At 32.2% G+C, this 20,914-nt stretch overlaps 1 protein-coding gene across 1 annotated transcript; it reads left to right on the top strand.

Annotated features, from left to right (window-relative positions):
* Window positions 1–39: 39 nt before the first annotated feature.
* LOC134283574 (1-acyl-sn-glycerol-3-phosphate acyltransferase delta-like) lies at window positions 40–8,062 on the top strand. Its single transcript, XM_062766090.1, has 9 exons — window positions 40–102; window positions 2,628–2,803; window positions 3,260–3,429; window positions 3,891–4,058; window positions 4,640–4,793; window positions 5,390–5,489; window positions 5,744–5,819; window positions 6,211–6,409; window positions 6,806–8,062. The coding sequence occupies exons 2-9, from the start codon at window positions 2,635–2,637 to the stop codon at window positions 6,949–6,951; spliced, it is 1,182 nt and encodes a 393-aa protein (XP_062622074.1). The 5' UTR covers window positions 40–102; window positions 2,628–2,634; the 3' UTR covers window positions 6,952–8,062.
* The last annotated feature ends 12,852 nt before the right edge of the window (window positions 8,063–20,914 follow it).

Raw genomic sequence — 20,914 nt, 5'->3', positions numbered from 1 at the left:
TTATACCACAAGCCCCTGAAATAATTATTTATTCTTTACGACAACCGGAAGTAAATAATCCAAAATCCAAAGTCCAAAAACCACTGCCATTTGCGAAATTAGGTATATTAACTAAATTTTTCGATTTGTAGACTGTTTGAGTGTAAATTAACATTATTCAAGCTTTATCATTTCATGAAAATGACAATTTATAACTTCAGTTTACTTCTATGCACCTACAATGTAATTTGAGCAAGGTGTTCGACTTGATCTTGTGTCTTGTACCTTAGATACGCGCGTTTCTAGCAGCTTTGGATACATTTTGAACATTTCCTATTGAATAGAGGCATTTAAGGTCAAGATCTAGTAAATGAAAGGTGCCTACATATTTATCAAATTTGAGAAATACATTCCTTTATTGATGCTTAACAACTTTAGCTTGGTCAAATAAGGTGTTTCAAGGCATAATTTGTAGGTAAACAAGATGATAAACTGTATTTTAAACTGTCATTTTTTAATGAAAAATTAAGAAAACCAGTCATGAATATGTGAGTTTTTTCATACTCGACAAAGGAAATGTATCCAGATTGCCTGCAGTCTCTCGGAAAACAGTTAAATTATAGTATGTCGATGGCCTTTTCTTTAAATCAATATCAAATTTAATATAGGTATCCGGTTAACTTTACATATGATTTCAAATTGAATGTCATGAAAATACCATATTTTCTACATAATTCTGCTAAAGCCAGAAAGTACGGGAAAAAGAAATTTGAAATTGATTATGACGTACGTCATAATGGATCTAGCACCAAAAAATTAGTCTAAAGTTATTTACTTCATCCTGACCTTAAGGCTATGTATATATTTATCATAAGTTTATCATCTTTCTGCTTCTTTCAAATAGTTAGCTGCTGAACTGTAGCTCTGAAAAAAATATTAGAGATGAACAAGTACATCATAAATCATATTAAAATCAACATTTGAATATTGCTGACTGTTATTCAATTCGCATTTGAATATTCATTAAGTTAATAAAGGGGCTATTATGCCTTTCCATTAACTTGCAAATCCACATAGCTAATATTTATGATAGGTGTAAGAACAATCAACATGTATTGAAGAAATAAAAGTCTGTTCAAAGTTGTTACATGTATATTTATTATGGCTTGCTTTTAATATTTTTTTCAGAAAGAAACAAAATTGGAAAAAAAACTTTGACAAGATTCCCTCTTTATTTCATTAAACAGAAATTATTTCATTATATATATAGAGAATAATACATACCCTTTTCCATATCACATCCTGTATCAGCCCGAGACACCAATATCAGCCAGAGGGCCGAAGGCCCGAGGGCTGATATTGGTCGAGGGCTGATACAGGATGTGATGTGGAAAAGGGTATGTTTTATTATATTTATTACATACTTAGTAATAAAATACAGAACACATTAAGTTGAGAAGAAAAAAAGTAAATAATCATGCACAGACTTCTTTAGTCTGAAAATCTGACATTTTCCTGGCTTTTTTACGATTTTGATATTTTAGATCCCAGAAAAACTTTTTCCTGGCCCGAAAAATATCAAAATCATAAAAAAGCCAGGAAAACGTAAGATTTTTCGGACTAAGACTTCTTAAAATGTACACAGTCTATTGTCTCACACAGTTTCGGTTTTTTTCTGTACTTCTATTTCAAGTGTCCCCAATCCGTAATTTGAAAATAATCTATTTCAAGTATTTGTAAATTAAGATTAACCTTATGTTCAAAAAGTTTAAATAAAGAGAATATGAACCAACCAGAAATTGTGTATGATCACAAGTACTGTTTTTGTGGTTTAATTTACTAATGGTGTGATATTGACGTCACAATAGCCGTATCGGCCCTGCAGGGCTGATGTGGATTTGCAGGGCTGATATAGGTTATCAGCCCAGCGAATCCATATCAGCCCTGCAGGGCTGATACGGCTATTGTGACATCAGTGATATCGCATATGCAAAAAACCTGTATTTATTACTAAGTATATAATAAAACTTAATATGTTGCAATTCCATTACGTATAAATGCTTGGTCACCATATGCCATGTTTTGCCTGTATATTATAAATAAGACCAAAATAGGTCTGTGTCATGAAACAGCACGTAAAATGATTAAAAATACAATTAAAATTTAAAAATAAAAAGTTTGAATTTCTCAAAAAAAGTATATTTTTGGTAAATTATTTATGTAACTTAATATTTGAAATACAAATGTATAAAACACTATAACATACAATGTATATCCTATTTGTCAATCTGAAATATTTTCTCTTGTGCAATAAAAATTAACCTTAAAATACTTTCGATAATCATGACAGTTATTGATCTGAATTGATGGTGATTGATGTTTTGCTTGAAGATGATCTGAATCAATAAAATTTGACATCGTGAGTTTATATATCATGGACCAAGTTTACAAAGTTAACTTACTGCTTTGTCATTGCTTTCAATTAGAGAGAAATGCGACAAATTTTCAATTCGAATATTTGTTGAAAACTATTCTGATATTTGACATGGTACAGAGATGTTATTTTTGTCATGCCACTTTTATCAGCAGCTGTAAATGTTAGTCAATATTAGGGAATAATATCAAATTCAAGAAAGTTATTTTGACAGGTTCATCATGGGGAACTGGAAGAGTTGGCCTATCTGGTTCCTGCTGTTTGCCTACATATTCTTTGTCAGCACACTTATCCTGAACTTCATCCAGCTTCTGACACTTGTTATATGGCCATTTGACAAAACCCTCTTCAGAAAAATCAACTACTATCTGGCATATGCCTCATGGTGTCGTAAGTACTATGTAAATTGAAGGGTGAAATAAAATAGAAGTTTAAATTAAAGAAAATACTATCCGTCTATTTTGCTTGGGGTACAGTTGAATTCTCACCCACAAATTTGTTATCTCCACCAATGGTTACTCCAGCATGCTAGAGGTTCACGGCGAGATACTTTTGACTTTGCACCGCGAGGTATATTATACTATATAAGGAGCGTAGGGACATTAACTGGGGCTCTTACTTGTACTCCTACAAGTAAACATCAACATTGGTGTTGATGTTTAAAATCAATCGTGGACACCATCCACTTACTGCTTGCTCAATAATCAAGAAGTAGAACATTTCAGTGGCTGTAATTGGATCTTTGTTCATAAAATTGCATCCACTTAAACTGAAAAAAAAAAATAAATCAAGAACTCACAAACACAGAACCAAAATTTACAGAGTTTTTTGTTATTTTTTTTTCAGAGTTTACAAGTGTTGGGCAGTGGTGGGCAGGATGTGAATGTGTGTTACACATGGACCCAGAGGAGAGGAAATATCTAGGTCGCGAGCACATCATGGTCATCATGAACCACAAATACGAGATAGACTGGCTGATGGCGTGGATACTATCAGAAAGAATGAGAATGCTCGGGGTAAGGCTTAAGGTTCATTGCCCCCACTGACAAGAGGCATAACTCTTCATTGTATTAAATGACTATTATTCCTTTAGATAATTATCAAGTGAAGAGGTACTCTGTAATTTATATCAAATTTTGTAATGTCGGGTATGCTGAAATTGATCGAAATTCAGTTATCAAAATGAATTTAAACTGCTTTGTGAATGTCAGTATTATTCAAGAAAAAATTGTACAAAGGAAGAGAAAAATGATGACTCGAAATATAAACCTCTTTACTGGAAAATGAAACAGAGCTGTAGAAATGATTTGGAAGTCCCAACTACTTATAATTATTCTTTGATTATTTTCATTCCATATATCTTGAATCCTCAAAACATCTTTTAAAATTTTTTCTCATTCCCATCAAGCTTGAGATAATGAGTTTTGACTGTAGTATCCAGTTTCAGCCATAGTAAAACATCAATTTTCTGTTTCAGACCACAAAGATCTATGGTAAGAAGGTCCTACAGTTCATTCCTCTGATTGGCTGGGCCTGGTGGTTCACGGAGTCCCTGTTCCTAAAGAGAGACTGGACGAAGGATAAGAAGATAATCCAGGATGGAGTCCGGACAGCCATGGAATATCCGGACGACTACTGGGTCACTGTAAGTGTTGCACTCAGTTTAATTCTGTTAAGAGAATAATAATGGATTGAATGCAGTAGATTGTATTAAATAGGATGATAATGAATTACTGTATACAGGGTTGTATCCGCCTTACTTTATTTCTGCCCTTTCACACTTGCAAACAATTTTTCCCCATTTTAAATTTGCCCAGTCACAGTATTGTTAAAGAAATTATACTGTATTGTTTCAATCCTTTTTTTTAATTTGCCCAACCAAGAAAAGGGCCAAAAGGGCAAAAATAAAACGGGGGGGGGGGGGGGGAGATTTCCCTGTATACAGTATACACACCATAAAGTAATGTAACACTTTGGTGGATCCATGTTTTTCTGCCAAAGGCTACATACACGATATTAAGAAATCTTTTTTTTCTGAATAATATATTTTTTTTACATTCACCAAGATCTTATGACACAATTGAGGAGAAATTATTGATTTTATCATTTCTTAGTTAATGGGTACATAAAAAGGAAAACCATTCCAAACAACACATTCTCATACACTGAAATATATGTGATTGTAAAGAGAGATTTTTGATTTCTCCATCATTCATTTATAATCAGCTGCTGCTCTTCCCAGAGGGAACGAGGTTAACTCCTCAGAAACTAGAAAACAGCCAAATTGTTGCCAAGGAAAAGGGATACCCAATAATGAAACATCATCTGTTACCAAGACCGAAAGGATTCGCCTACTCTATACAGGAGCTGAAAGGAAAATGTATGTACCTAACGTAAATAGAGGATATCTATACAGTGTGATTTGATATAAGCTTAATCCAACAAGTTGAAATAGTGTATATATTAATGAGGCTTGCTGAGCATATATACACAATTTCAATTAGAAGTTTTGGGGAAAAAAGCCCCTGGCAAATGGAAAATAGCCTGAGGGATCTTGAAAACTAAATCCAATTATCTAATCACACAGAGATGTTCTATTCATCTTGTGCAACTTTCCCTTTTAGAAAAACTTTGAGATTGTCCCTGTGAAACTGTATGAATGATTTCTTTCCAAATTGATGGCGCATAACTTGATGACCTTGCACTATTGATGTTGGCAGGCCTTGAAAAAATGTAGATCATGTAAAAGTATATTAGATGTAGATCTTTGCCATCTAAATCTTTGAAAACAGTTTATAACAATTGCTGGGGGTTTAATTCAAGCAAACTTATGACTGAAAAGTGTAAGGATCAAGGGATAATGAATTTTACTCTGAAGTCTTTATTTGTATGTTTGCAGTACAAATCAAGTTTGCAGTAATTAATCACAGTTTACTTAAAGTGCCTTTTAAACATACATGTACATATTTTTTTCAGTAAATGCAGTATACGATGCTACAGTGGTGTTTGATGAGGGTTATCCCTCTCTAATGGACGTGTTAGAAGGGAAGAAGATAATGAGTAGGATCCGAGCCAGGTATACAAGCTACACAAATGTTTAAAATCTAGAGATATATGTCATATTAACTTACAGATTATTCTTTTTATCTAACATATTCTGGTATCAAGTATGACATGACCCTTTTCCTCAAATTTTTCCATTGTAAAATGTATTATTTGTTAAGTTAACTTCCTTTGAAAGAGTCAAAGTGAATACTTATAGAGTTAATATAATGACAGAACATTAAACAATGCTTTTGCTTTATTATTACTATGTATCATTTCCTTAAGACGACATGTGGTTAAAGACCTACCAGACTCAGAGGAGGAACTCTCTGATTGGCTGAGGAATCTATTTAAAGAAAAGGTACTATAAAAAAAAAATATTCTTATTTTTTCAAGATATGATCTGACAAGCACATCTTTCTGAGGACTTGTCAATAATCTCAAAATAAGACACTGTTTATGAAAGTGTAATATAATTATAGTTTATTTTTGCATATGAGATGTTTTCAACAATTTCCATGATACTGTCAAGAATTTACCTTCTTTCATCACCCGCAGCTATGATTTGATATTTTCTTGTGATGAAGGTTTGGATGTTTAAAAAATTTCAAATGTAACTTTTGGTATAAAAGCAAGTAAAGGCCAAAAATGCACAAGTAAATAGTAGTTTATTTGAATTTAGAAGTTGTGCTGAGAAGAAACCTAAGTTTATACAAGTGCAAAATTATATCCTGACTTGCTTTTTTTCACAGGATGAAGTTGTGGAAAAGTTTTATCAAACCAAAGAGCTGGATCGACCAGGATTCTTAATACCAAAACGTTATACTGACCTAGTTATCCATATATTCTGGATCATTGTGACTCTTGTGCCATTATTCTTTTACCTAGTCAATGTACTCTTTTATGGAAGTCTTCTTCATAAAGTAACTGTAGTCCTAGTATTTGTTTCAGGTGAGTTTACTTCATTTGTTTGGCTACTGAGTAGTTATTTACATTCTACAGGTTTCATATAAAACTTGTAGAATGACAATGTTTATTATTTCACCCATAAATTTCTTGTTTGAAGTTAACAACTTTGTCTTTCATAATATAGATTTATGACTACCTGGCATTTACTGATAAATTTTAAAAAAATTACATAATTATGTTTTATATTTTACATGTAAACTATGTAATTTATACCTTATATCTCTGACAAAAAAATCAGATTTCATTAGGGCTAAGAAATTATTCCTTATATACAGTCATGAAATTTTGTGACTTCCCAAGTATATAATTATGCAATACTATGTTAAATGCTAAAAATATCATATCATGATATTGAATCAGGGGAATTTTTTCTTTCAGTAAATTTACTCGCTAAGTACATGATTGGATTTACTCAGCTGGAGAAGGGGTCATCTTACGGAAAGCAGATAACCAAACGAAATAAAGATTCAGAGAAAGATACATCATATGACAAAGACATTGCCAAAGAGAAAAAAGCCTCTTAATATTTACACATATACTAGTTACAAATTACTCATTAATTTTAATAAGTTCAAGCCTTTTTATGTCAATTTATTTATTTGGTGAAATATCCAATATTTCTTAATTATGAGTGTTTTTTTTACCAAGTATAAGTTTGTAACTGGTTTTATTTTATCATTTCATAAACTTGGATGTCCTACCAAAGTAAAATATTTACTTACAAAACACCAGTGTATATACATGTCATTTATTTATTTCATTGTGTGTTGCTGTAGAGTTTTTCCCCTTAATTAATTAATATCAATTTGAAAATGTTTGCTTTCCCCCTCCAGACTCAGATTAAAAGTATTGGGTAAGTGGGTAGGTGAGGAAATTTAATTCATTCTAGAAAATGTCAGCATAGAAGAGGAATAAAAGAAAAAAAATCATGTCCAAAAATGTAAAAAAAAAAAAAAAAAAGTTTGGAGTCAGATCATTTTTATCAGTCACTACAACAGCTGGGAGAGGGGAATCAATCGTTTTTTTAAAAAGGCTTTATCATGTATTTTAGTACACCCCCCCCCCCTTGATTAATGAGAAATAGATTTTTTTCAAAAGTTTAGTATGATGTCTTTATCATTCTATATAAATCATTCAAATAAAAAATTCATGATGGTTAGATTTTCATTCCATCGTAGAATTACATAGACCAAATTGCTCTAGCTTCATTTTAGTTTTTCTTTAGTTTTTGTACCTAACTTTTCTATTTACAGTGTAGTTATTTTTTCATACATACACTTTTTTGTTATTCAATCAGTTACCAAACTACGTGCAGTGTTTTCCCTTTATTTCAATGAAAAGGGTTAGACATCAATTGTAATAGACTAAGAGTTGATTTTTATGAACAAAATCTCTGGACATTTGAAAAAATATTTTTAAAAAAATGTATATGAATATCTATACTCTGTGATGTTAATTTTTTCATGTGCTAGTGTACAATCACTAATTATCTTCAGAGTGTCTGACATTGATCCAACGAAAGAAAGATTTTGCTTGAAATAAAAAGAACAGGTGTACATGTACATGTATTTTATTTATCAGCATTCAATATACTGGATATAAAATTATCAAGCCTTATGTACTTTCCCTTAATATAGTTTTAAATTTGTAAACATGTTCTAATTTTTTATTCGTGTTGAAGCATTGGGATATTAATTTGTCTTCTAGTGTTATCATTTTAAACATTATCCTTTTAGGAAGTATATATAGCTTTCTGAAATACATGTATATTGATATAGAACAGAACAGAACAGAATAGAACATTTTATTTCTAATTAAGAGCCCATAACAGACATGTATGAGATTGTTACAATAATAAGGAAAAGATAAACCAATGAATAACAAAACAATTATACAATTAGTAAATGACATAAATCATTTCAACAATAATCCTCACAGGCACCTGACGTTACTTATTTAATTTTCTTTTAATAAAAAAAGTATACCCTTTCCATATAATAAACCAATTTATTATAAGGTAAGGGTATATTTTTTTTATTAAAAGCAAAATAAGTAACGTCAGGAGCCTGTGATAATCCTGTCTAAAAGGAAAACATTTAATATATATTATTAGTTACACAGTCAGTAAGTGACCTAATACAGATAACCGATTCAAACAGGGTGTGAAATGGAAATCCGTATTGGGCGAGGCGAACCCGAGTCCCAATACGGATTTCCATTTCACACCCTGTATGAATCCGCATTAGGTCACTAACTGACTGTGTTACGAATTTATCCCGCTGAAGACCTTTTTCAATATAAAAACAATGTTTGTGCATATTATGAAAATATTAAGTTTTAATCCAATAACAATCAAGATAAAATATCGTTGCGTTAACAAGAAATATAACTAAACTACCGTTTCATTGCCCCCATTTTTATTTACAATAATAACGCTGCGAACGGAATCGGGTGCCCGATTTTCATATTACTCCTCAACAGAGACGTAATATGGAAAATTTCTGGGCGTCAAGTGATCAGGTTTTAGCCAATCAGCAATCCACAAATTTGTCTGAAGGGGGATAATTATGCATGTATGTGTAAAAGACTAATACTACTATAACATGTTATCATTTATAAATTGCCTACAAAATTAAGATTTTCCTTATATTCTGTATTGAGTAACCAATTAAGTTTTTGTTCATGATCTAAAGCTGAAAATAGTGTAAATTTATGATTAATTAACTGAAATATTTCTTTCCTTTGATGATCAAATTTTTTACATGTTATTTAAAAAAAATGAGTTTCATCATCTATGTTGTTAGAATTACATCTATTACATAATAGATCTTCTCAAGGAATATTGGTAATTCTTTCCACTTCAATTTGTAGTCTAGCTGCGACAGGAAATTCTTAATTTACATAGAGATTTTCTGTAATGAAAATTTTTAACAACTGATAAATTCTCATAACCACAGTTTTGTTTGAGTTTCACATACATGTATGTGGATAATTTGCCATTGACATAACTTTTATTACTTGTATACCATTTCTTCACATAATAACCTAATAAAATTTTATGAAAAAATGACTTAAATTTATATTTCCCATAACCAGATAACAAATAACTTCATCTGTAATATTCAGTATTTTTTTTAATTTCTGTATAAATGCAAACCATGAGTTCCTCCATTCACAAAATTTTTTTACTACATTCTATGGACAAATTTTCAAATCTATACCAACTAAATTTAATCAACAACCTAACAATATCATAATGCAGGGGGAACCTTCCCAATTCTGACAGTACTGCAAAATTTGTGCTTTTCTTATGAACGCCGAGAATATATTTACAGAATTTTAGGTGTATTCTTTCACAGGGTAGATTTTTAAAGCAGACTTCAACTGTTAAATTTTGGCAGTTTAGGAATTTTTAAGCCTTTATTTTACTTGCACCCACACCTCTGCATTATACAAAAGAATTGGTTTAATGGTAGAATCGAATACATGTATACTGGTTTTAACCCCAGTGTTCAAATCAATAAAATCCTTTCTTAACTTATAATATGCTTTTAATGCTTTTTTATGAAGCTCTAATCTTGCTACATGAAAGCTTCCAGATACACTTAGGTGGACTCCAAGATATTTGTAGCTAGGCACACATTCTATCATATTATTTTGAAACATTAATTTTTGTGTAATATTACGACCAGCCTTATTAAAGATCATGACGTTTGTTTTTTGAATGTTTACCTTTAAACACCAATCAGAGCAATACTTTTCAAGTTTAGTGAGTCTTGCTTGTACACCTTTAGCTGATGAGGATAAGATAACAATGTCATCTGCATACATTAAAAAATTAACAGTTTGTGTCTGAAGCGATACTTCATCAATACATGAATCTAAATATGTTGGAAAATCATTGATAAATATTTTGAATTGGGAGGGGCTCAAATTATTCCCTTGACGGACACCTATAGTTATTTGAAATGGATCTGAAAAGAATCTCTTAATTTTCACACATGCTTGACTATCCTTATAAGGTCACATGAGTAAACTCAGTTGACCTATTGCTATCCGTTTCCGTCCGTCGTTGTCCGTCGTCGGACGTGTGTCGTGTGTTAACATTTGAACATTTTCAGCTTCTTCTCTGCAACCACTGAACCAATTTCAACAAAATTTGGCACAAAGCATCTATGGGTGAAGGGGAACAAAAATTGTGAATTTCATGATCCCTGGGGCCTGAGGGGTGGGACCAAAACCACTAAAATTAATGCAATCTTTAAAAATCTTCTCCTTTACTCCTAGACATCAAGCAGTCAAACTATTTGCATGATTGTAATCAGCATTGAGTTCTCTACCAAAATTGTGAAATTCTTGGCCCTGGGGTCAGGGGTTCTAGTGCTAGGGTGGGGCTAAATAAGTATATAGTGAAAATGCATTATTTCTTTGAAAATCTTCTTTTCTGCTCCTGGGTATTAAATAAACCAACTAAGTACATAGTTATGATGAGCAAGAGTGTCTCTACCAAATTTGTGAATTTTATGGCCCCAGGGTCAGGGGTTCTGGTGCTAGGGTGGGGCTCTATTGACTATATGGTAAAAATACATGATTTCTTTGAAAATCTTCTTCTCTGCCCCTGGGTATTAAATAAACTAACTAAGTGCATAGTTATGATGAGAAAGAGTGCTTCTACCAAATTGTGAATTTTATAGCCCCAGGGTCAAGGGTTCTGGTGTTAGGGGGGGGCTCTATTGATTATATAGTGAAATTACATGAATTCTTTGAAAATCTTCTTCTCTGCTCCTAGGTATTAAATAAACTAAATAAGTGCATATTTATGATGAGAAAGAGTGCCTCTACCAAAATTGTGAATTTTATGGCCCCAGGGTCGGGGTTCTGGTGTTAGGGTGGGGCTCTATTAAATTGATTATATAGTGAAAATACATGAAATCTTGGAAAATATTCTTCTCTGTCTCTGGGTATGAAGCAGATGAACTACCTATATAGTTATGATGAGCAAGGGCCCTAATCTTGCAGAATTGTGAATTTCAAGGCCCCAGGGTCAGGGATGGGGGGGCTCTACTTATATACTGGAAATGAATTAATTGTTTGAAATCTGGTCCTTTGTATTTATAAAACATTTATTTACTTTTTGATAGGCAATTTTAAGGGTGCCTTTTAAAAATTTGTGCAACCTAGGGTCAGGGGTTTATGTCAGAGTGTTAGGGACACTACTGATTATTGATGAATATTACTGATTAGTTGGAGTGCATTTTTGTTCCCCTACCCTGCATATGGGTATTCAGTAACCAAGCTAAGCAACTGCTAAGTCTATTGTTATGATGGTCAATGGTGCTCTTTCAAAATTGTGAATGCCATAGCATCTGGCTTAAAACATGTTATTGAATCAAATTCAATACACTGTAACTGGAAAGTTGTTGCATAATGCTCAGGTAACCTATAAGGCCCGTGGGCCTCTTGTATACATATTACTAATGATATTATAAAATTTAGATCCAACATTCATGTAAAGTAATTTTAACTTTAATCATGTATGTACGAAAGACGAATATGGCCACATAAATATTTTTATCTCGTAATTACGAGATCTTTTCTCGTCATTACGAGATAATTATCTCGTTATTACGAAAAAAGATCTCGTAATTACGAGAAAAGATCTCGTTATAACGAGAAATGATCTCGTTATAACAAAAATGATCTCGTAATAACGAGAAAAGATCTCGTTATTACGAGTTAATTATCTCGTAATTACTAAAAAAGATCTCGTAATTACGAGAAAAGATCTCGTTATTACGAGTTAATTATCTCGTTATAACGTGAAAAGATCTCGTTATTATGAGTAAATTATCTCGTAATTACGAGTTAATTATCTCGTCATAACGAGAAAAGATCTCGTAATTACGAGAAAAGATCTCGTTATTACGAGTTCTTTATATCGTAATAACGAGAAAAGATCTAGTTATTACGAGTTTATTATATCGTTATAAAGAGAAAATGTCTCGTTTTTAGAAGAAAAGATCTATAAAAACAATATTGCAACCGTCAAGCGATAAGCGCGTGCGGTTATCAAAGTGACGTCACGAAAAAGTTAACACTGAATTAAACGTTTTCGCTAGCTATATATATAGTGTATAGATTCACATAAGGAAGCATATTTGCAAGTGTATATATTTGGTTAAAACAGAGACATAACTGTTTGATTTTTGTAAAAGAGAAAATAAAGAAGATGGGGGGGGGGGTAAGATAGCGCAAATCCCCATTTGGTTTAGTCGTGAAATACAATTTTGAGTTTATTTTTGTCCAATTAAATCTATTCAAATACATTATAATACAAGTTTGCAAAAGCACAATTTCTAACTATATACAGTTTTAATATGTTTAACATACAATAAGAAAAAAAACCCATTTTCTTGTATTTTGATGGTATCGAACCCACACCATAAAAAGCCTAGTTATATAAGGTTAGCATTACATGTATGTCTGGTGCTCTTTTTTTTATCTTTTATTTTCTTTTTACTTAAGTTTGTACATATTAAAAATATATGCCAGAACGTACTGTAATTCAAATGCAACTTTAGAGTCAGAGCTCTCACAAAACGAAATTAACACTCTGATCGGAGAAATGTAAAAATTTGTCTGGTGCTCTAACCACTGAGCCATTTCAGCCACAACAAAGTATGCTGCTTAAATACTATGTGTGTTTTTGTCCACGAATTTACGGACTTATATAATTTTTTCAAAACGTTAAATTATTGGAAAACAAAATTATATTTTCAATGTATAGTGTGTCATTTCTCCACGTTTTTGTCTTGAAAAAAGATATTTTGTCGTTAAAACGAGATAATTACTCGTAATTACGAGATAATTAACTCGTTATAACGAGATCTTTTCTCGAAATAACGAGATAATTAACTCGTGATAACGAGATCTTTTCTCGTAATTACGAGATAATTAACTCGTAATAACGAGATATTTTCTCGTTATAACGATATAATTATCTCGTAATAACGAGATCTTTTCTCGTTATTACGATATAATTAACTCGTAATAACGAGATAATTTACTCGTAGTAATGAGATCTTTTCTCGTTATTACGAGATCTTTTCTCGTAATAACGAGATCTTAACTCGTAATAACGAGATCTTTACTCGTAATTACGAGATAAAAATATTTTTTACCTGGCCCTATTCGTCTTTCGTATGTATGTATAACACTGTCAAAAGCTTTATGAAAGTCAACAAAACATGCATAGAGTCTTCTTTCTTTTGTGCTACAGTATTTATCAATTAGACATTTTAGAACAAATAGATGATCAGATTTCTTGCATTTTTGGTAAAATCCATCTGAGATTGATGAATTAAATTATGTTCTAGTAGAAATTTATCTAGTCTAAAGTTCAAAATACTGTTGAATAACTTGCCAAGAGTGCTGGTAATTGGGATATCCCTATAATTTGCAGGATTGTTTGGATCATCAGACTTAAAAATTGGACTTATGTTCCCATTACTCCAAGCTTGAGGATAAAAACCATATGTGAAACAGCTATTAAAAAGTTTATGTATACATGGAAGTAAATAAGATTGACTATGCTTTAACATTTCATTAGATATCAAATCAAGTCTCTTTGCTTTTTCATATTTTAAATTTGCTATTGCATCAACAATTTCTTCATTTCTAATCATGTAATCCAATTCATTTAAGGATGGGTTAATTTCCATATCAGCCAAAATTAAATCCATCCAATTGTATACTAGAATTAAGAGTTATCACACACAGAGTGAAGATTGCGAAAATGATAATCCCATGTTTCAGGATCTATGTTTGCTGCAGAATTATCTTTTTTATCATCCTTTAGGTCATTGATTAATTTCCAATATTGTTATGGTTGTTTATTAGCTCTTCTAAGCCAAAGGCTCAAAGAGCTGATGCTATGGCCATTTGTGCGGTGTGCGTTAACTTTTTAGAATATGGACCATAACTCAAAAACCCCTTGGCCAATCAGTGTCAAATTCATAACAGGCTATCCTTGGCCCAAGGGCTACCCTTTATACTAAAATATGGGTTGGGGCCCTTAAACAAGGGGAGATAATCAGGAAAACAAAACAAAAAGTACTGGTTGCTAAAAAATCTTCTCCAGAACCACCAGGCAGATTTTCATCAAACATACATACAAGGATCAAGATATGTTGAAGATTAAATATTTTTCAAGGCATGACCCTGGGGCAAAGGGCGTGGTCTCAAGGTAACTTCAAAGTTGACCTAAATTTACAATTAATAAAAACATTTATATTTTGCTTACTATTAGGACTAGGATCATCAAAGCTTGTAAGTTAATGCATCTTACTACTTCACATCATGTTAACTCAAAAGTAGGTCATGGTAACCTACTTTTTAAATTTTGTGGGCATTTGTTTTCAAATTGATTTGAAGGCATATTTTGGACACTTTTATAAAGGCCTATGATCATCAAACTTTGTCAGTTGATGCATTTTGGGTCCTTGAACAACATCAACTTAAAAGTAGGTCACCGTGACCTACTTTTTGAACTTTATGACTCATTCTTTTTAAAACATTTAATCCGATTATTTCAGACACTGAGGGGTTTAGAATCATCAAATCTTGTACTTTGATGCATCTTGGGACCTTAAAACATTTATGAAAAAGTAGGTCACAGTTGACCTACTTTATGAATTTTGCAGGCATTTGTTTTTCGAATTGTTTTAAAGGCATATTTTGATTATTTTCAGACTTAGGATCATCAAACTTGGTCAGCAGATGCATCTTGGGAATTTGGAAAATGTCGACCAAAATGTAGGTCACGATGACCTATTTTTAACATTTTATGGCTATATTTTAGTATCTTAAGTATTTATTGGCTTAGAATCAACAAACTTTGTGCGTTGATGCATCTTTGGTTTATGGAGAGTAACAACCAAAAAGTAGGTCTCTGTGACCTGCTTTTTACATTTTACGGCTTTATTTTAGTATCTATGGTACTTATTTGCTTAGAATGATCAAACTTCATCAGTTGATGCATCTTGGGATTTTGGAGAATGATGTCCAAAAAATAGGTCAATGTGACATATTTTCGACATTTTAAGGCTTATTTAAGTATTTTAAGTACTCGTATCTATTGGCTTAGAATCATCAAACTTTGTGAGTTTATGCGTCTTAGGTTTTCGGAGAGTGAAACCAAAAAGTAGGTCACGATGACCTACTTTTGACATTTTATGGCTTTATTTAAGTATCTACTGTTCTTATTGGCTTAGAGTCATCAAACTTCATCAGTTGATGCATCTTGGGCTTTCGAAGAATGATGTCTAGAAAGTAGGTCATGATGACCAAATTTTTTAATTTTTATGGCTTTATTTAAGTATCTACGGTACTAACTGGTTTAGAATCAACAAACTTTGTTTGTTGATGCATCTTAGGATTTTAGAGAATGTCGACCTAAAAGTAATTTAACTTAACAAGTGGATCCTTAGGACACATGCTATAAATTTTTCCATGTGCAATCAGTCTACCACGCGTTGTTTGCATTAAAATCCAGGCTTTTTGATATCATTGACAGCTGCTTCTTCAACAAAAATGGAACTCGTAAATTTACTTACCTCGTCATTGGTCATTTGAAAAATTATTTTGTTAAAACAGATTCTGATTGCACACAGAAGTACTCTGAAGTTGACATCAAGAACATGCTTGAGTTTCTGATTGACAATATCTATGTGGTTTTTGGAGACCAGGTATTCCAACAATTTATTGGAATTCCCATGGGTACAAATTGCGCTCCGTTATTAGCAGACTTATTTTTATATTCATATGAAGCAGAATGTATGCAAAATCTTTTGTGTGAAAAGAAGAAAACACTTGTTGTGGCCTTCAACTCGACATTTAGATATATCGACGACGTAAATGTCAATTAACAATGGTAATTTCTATTCCTACGTCGATACGATGTATCCTGGTGAGCTTGAGATAAAAGATACCACAGAGTCCGACACTTCTGCTTCATACTTGAATATTTTACTTGAAAAAGACACTAATGGTAATCTAACAACCAAGCTATATGATAAACGTGATGACTTTAACTTTTCTATCGTCAACTTCCCTTACTTATGCAGCAATATACCTTCATCACCTGCATACGGAGTATTTATATCTCAGTTGATTCGATACTCAAGAGCATGCTCTGCGTGTGAACAATTTCTTAAACGAGGTAAATTATTGACAAGCAAGTTGATGAAACAAGAATATCAACAGTCTCGTTTAAAGTCATCATTTCGTAAATTCTATGGTCGATACAATGACCTTGTCAGCAAATACAATTTATCAGTGAATGAAATGCTGACCGATGTTTTTCATACCAATTGTTAGTCCATTATTTACACACTGAATTGACCACGGATTTTGTCCGTTATTTCCTGACTATGACAACGAGCACACGGCGGGTGTGACCGGTCGGCAGGGGATGCCCACTCCTCCATGGCACCTGATCCCACCTCTGATGTTTCGGAGGTCCGTGTTTGCTCAGCTCTTGTTTTGTATATTTGTTTAATGGACGTTGAGATTGAATACTGTTCGTTATATCCATATCCTTCTTGCAAGTCTGAATCAAACCACTTTAGATTTATTTTTATGCTTTTGAAAACATTCTTTCTTTTATGGCTTGTCCTATTTAATGACATGTTAGCAGCAGTAATGATTATATCATTGAATTCTTTAGCCTTTTTCTCAATATAAGTAGATGTAGCTTCTGCAATAAAGGAATCTTAAAAAAACTTGATTTTTTCTTGTACCTTATCTGAACTTAGAGCAAGTTGAAATTTAATATGGGATTCATCATTCTATTAAAAATTCTTAGGGGCAGGGTGTAAGGTTTTGGTATTAGTAATATTTGAACCCTCCTGAAACTTTGCTAGAACTTCCCATAGTTTACAGTGACAATCAGTAGGAGTAGGAGTAAAATTAGATACCCTGAAATATAAAATTTGTTGAACAAAGTTTTCACTCGCAACAAGGTAGTCTACTGTGCTTTGACCATGAGTTTTAAAACGTGTGTAATCACCAAAAACAATGCCCCATGCATCTACCATTAAATGATTTATAATTCTCATCTGATTACTAATACAAAAATTGATTTTCCTCTTTCATTTAAAATGACATCACGATTACTACGTTTACAAAAATTATTATCAACCTTGTAAGTTTTATAAAGAGGAAGGTATCTTATATCATCATGTACAATAAAATCATCTGATGCGTGTATTCATAACCTCACAAATTATTATTTCCCCCTTAGTTTTGAAATTATTAACATCTTTCTCAATAATTTCAATAACATCATTATTTAACTTCTGAAAGTAGGTTGAATTTGAGGGTGGAATATAACATGCACAAAGATAAATGTCCTGTTGAAGATTAAAAAAAATATTTTTCAATTTTAAGGTCATAAGCAACGTAGTTTGAACTTTATTTGGTTCTTCCCTAGAGTTGAAGAGTTCCACTATATGAAAGACCTTTGAGCAATACTTTTAATGTCTATACATGGATTTGTACACCTCTTCTAAAACACATTTTGATGAGAAAATATCTGGAATTTTTCGTTCGTTATTTTTGAACATTTTTCTTTGAATAATGCAAATTTTTTCTTATTTTGATAACTTTTCAAAACCCCTGGTAACGCATGCTGATTTTTTGCCAGAGAACATGTAATAGTATTATAATGTATGGCAACAAAGCAAAGATTAAGCTTTTCTTAAATACAAATTTAATTAATTGGTACCAAAAGTAGGGTATTCTCACTGGAAAACAATTGTGAAATTTTAAAGTAAGCTAATGCTACAGTTTTTTAAATAAGTACAAAAATCTCCAAGGTCAAGGTTAAAAGGTCAATGTAATTAGTTTCAAATGAAAGGTCTTGTCAACGTTCAATTTCTTAAAAAGTAGGTTAAACTCCAAGGTTAAGGTCAAAGGGTCAAGGTTATTTTTATCAAATGAAAGGTCTTGTCATAATAATCAAATATGTAAAGTATGAAAGCACTAGCCCTAACTCTTTAAAAGTTATGTCAAGGTTTGCTTTTTTAAAGTAGGTCAATCTCAAAGGTCAAGGCCAAAGGGTAAAAATTCTTGCTATCAAATGAAGGGTCTTCTCACAAGTATTACATATATGAAGTATGAAAGCCATATCCCTTACCGTTCAAAAGTTATGGCCAAGGTTAAAGTATTTTCACAAGTACGGAAATCTTCAAGGTCAAGGTCAAAGGGTCAAAGTTGTTGGTATCAAGTGAAAGGTCTTTTAATAAACATTACATATGTGAAGTATAAATGTCCTGCTTCCACTGTTTAAAAGATATAGCCAAAGTAAAATTTTAAAATTTTCATGTAAAAGTGGGTCAAACTCCAAAGTCAAGGTCAAAAGGTCTAATTTGGTGGTACCCAAAGAAAAGTCTTGTCACAAGGAATACAGATATGAAATATGAAACTCATAGATCCACTAAATCAAAAGTTAATCGAAAGTTATGGGCAAGGTTAAAGTTTTTGCGGACAAACAGACAAACAGAAAGACAGACAGACAGACAGACGGACACAAAACTATTTACCCCCCGAGACTTCGTTTATGGGGGCATAAAAATAAATCCATGACAAATATTTATGCTGCAATTTTCTGCTCTTAAGTCCTGTAATTAGTGCTTTTTTTTATTCTGACGTCTAAATTTTGAATTACATTGCTTTTTCATTTTTTTTATTTTGTAATTTCTTTCTATGCAGACTGCAAATATAATGAACACTAAAGAAAAAATCACAAACGTACACCAAAGTACCATCCAAAACATCTTCAAGGACTGCCTTCCTTCAACTCTACAATAAAAAATAAGCAATACTTTAGTGTTTTAAAAAACCCACAGATGTTTATAAAAATACATGTAACTTCACATATTAACAAACGAGAGAATTCCAAAATATAATGAAATATCATAAAATATGCATTTTTGAAAATTTAAATATGCAATCGACTTATAAAGAGGGTGTCTGCTCAATTCTCTCTAATTTTTTTTCTCTCCCAGGTTATTTCTCTCTCCCACCATTTCACGATAGGTCATTTCAAGGTAGGTCATTTCTCTCTCCTACCTGGGTCATTTCACCCAATTTTTAATCTGGTCTAATATTATTATTTACATTTCAATTCCTGCGGAAAAATGTACTTCTACAGTCTGGGAAATGTGTTAGCCATATAATAAAATAGTTATTGAACTTATATTGGTGAATATTGGCAGTTGTTGGCTGTTCAAATGCATTTGTGATCTCGTGCATTTGAACAGCCAACTCGTGCCAATATTCACCAATATAAGTTCAATAACCCTGTCATATAGGAAAAATGCTTAGGCAAATACTTATAATGAATTGAAGCTTATACTTATAGAAAATTGATTGTCATTCCCTATCTTTTTGAAACATTTGGAAAACTAAATGAAAAAATGATTTACATATACCCCCATTAGCTGCAGAATTGTGGCTCTCCGAAAAATGTGTTGATAGACCGAAGAGGTACATTGCCACCCATTGAAAAAACTGTATATTTATTGCACACAAAAAGTGCGCTGTTTAATGATTTATTACTCCATGTTTTTAAAACTATACGCAGGTAGGTGAAGGTTACAACCAAATATTCTACTTGCCTATATGATATGACGTCATAGTAAGCTATATGACGTGAAGTTTAGAGATTACTATATCATTTAATTTCTATAATATACTTGATTCTGATTGGATAAAAAATTCTTTTGATAACTGCATCAATAAAATCTAGAGTTCGCTTGCACTAAGCAGCCGGATCTACTTTGGCAGTCTTTACATGTATATTCCCGCTTCCAGATTACTTTTTGAAGGAAAAATAAAATACTTTTGCTTTAATAAATATTTTTCTGAATTTCGGAACCTGTCCGTTACCTTCCTGACTTATTTTCTACTTTCGTTTCATTTTGAGTTATCCCCCTTTGCTAAACAAATCAAATCGTCTGCATGACGACAATGCAGTTTAATATGGGAAAGAAGGGAAGAAATCGTTTAATCGGCATATTTTTCTTAAATGTTTGACTTTGAGATATCTGGTATGAAACATTGGTACTCTGAAAAAATGTTTTATTATGCTACCAAAGCGGGGAAAACCGTAAATCTGTTAAATCGTGGGAAACGAATGATCGAGAAAAACGACACTGCATGAATGAGGACGGAATTCTTCTAACCTTGAACAGTCGGCAGCATTGACAGGCTGTGATACTTATTTATATATTCGGTTTGAAATTCAGATTGAAAAATGCGCAAATGAAATCCAAAATATCTGTGACCTAGAACTGTTAGGATATTTGAGTAGCTTCCCTTTACATTTACGAACTAAGATAACTTACCGGGAAAAATATACCCAGAGGGATAACACAACAGGTAAGTTTTTGTGTTAAAGAACTGTAAATTATTTCAGAGAATGTT

This window comes from Saccostrea cucullata, unplaced genomic scaffold, assembly GCF_032062105.1.
Source record: "Saccostrea cucullata isolate Sc308-1 unplaced genomic scaffold, CSIRO_AGI_Scuc_v1 ctg665, whole genome shotgun sequence".
Taxonomy (NCBI): Eukaryota; Metazoa; Mollusca; class Bivalvia; order Ostreida; family Ostreidae; genus Saccostrea; species Saccostrea cuccullata.
Note: the sequence above shows the minus strand (reverse complement) of the source record. Positions and strands in the feature narration are given on the sequence as shown.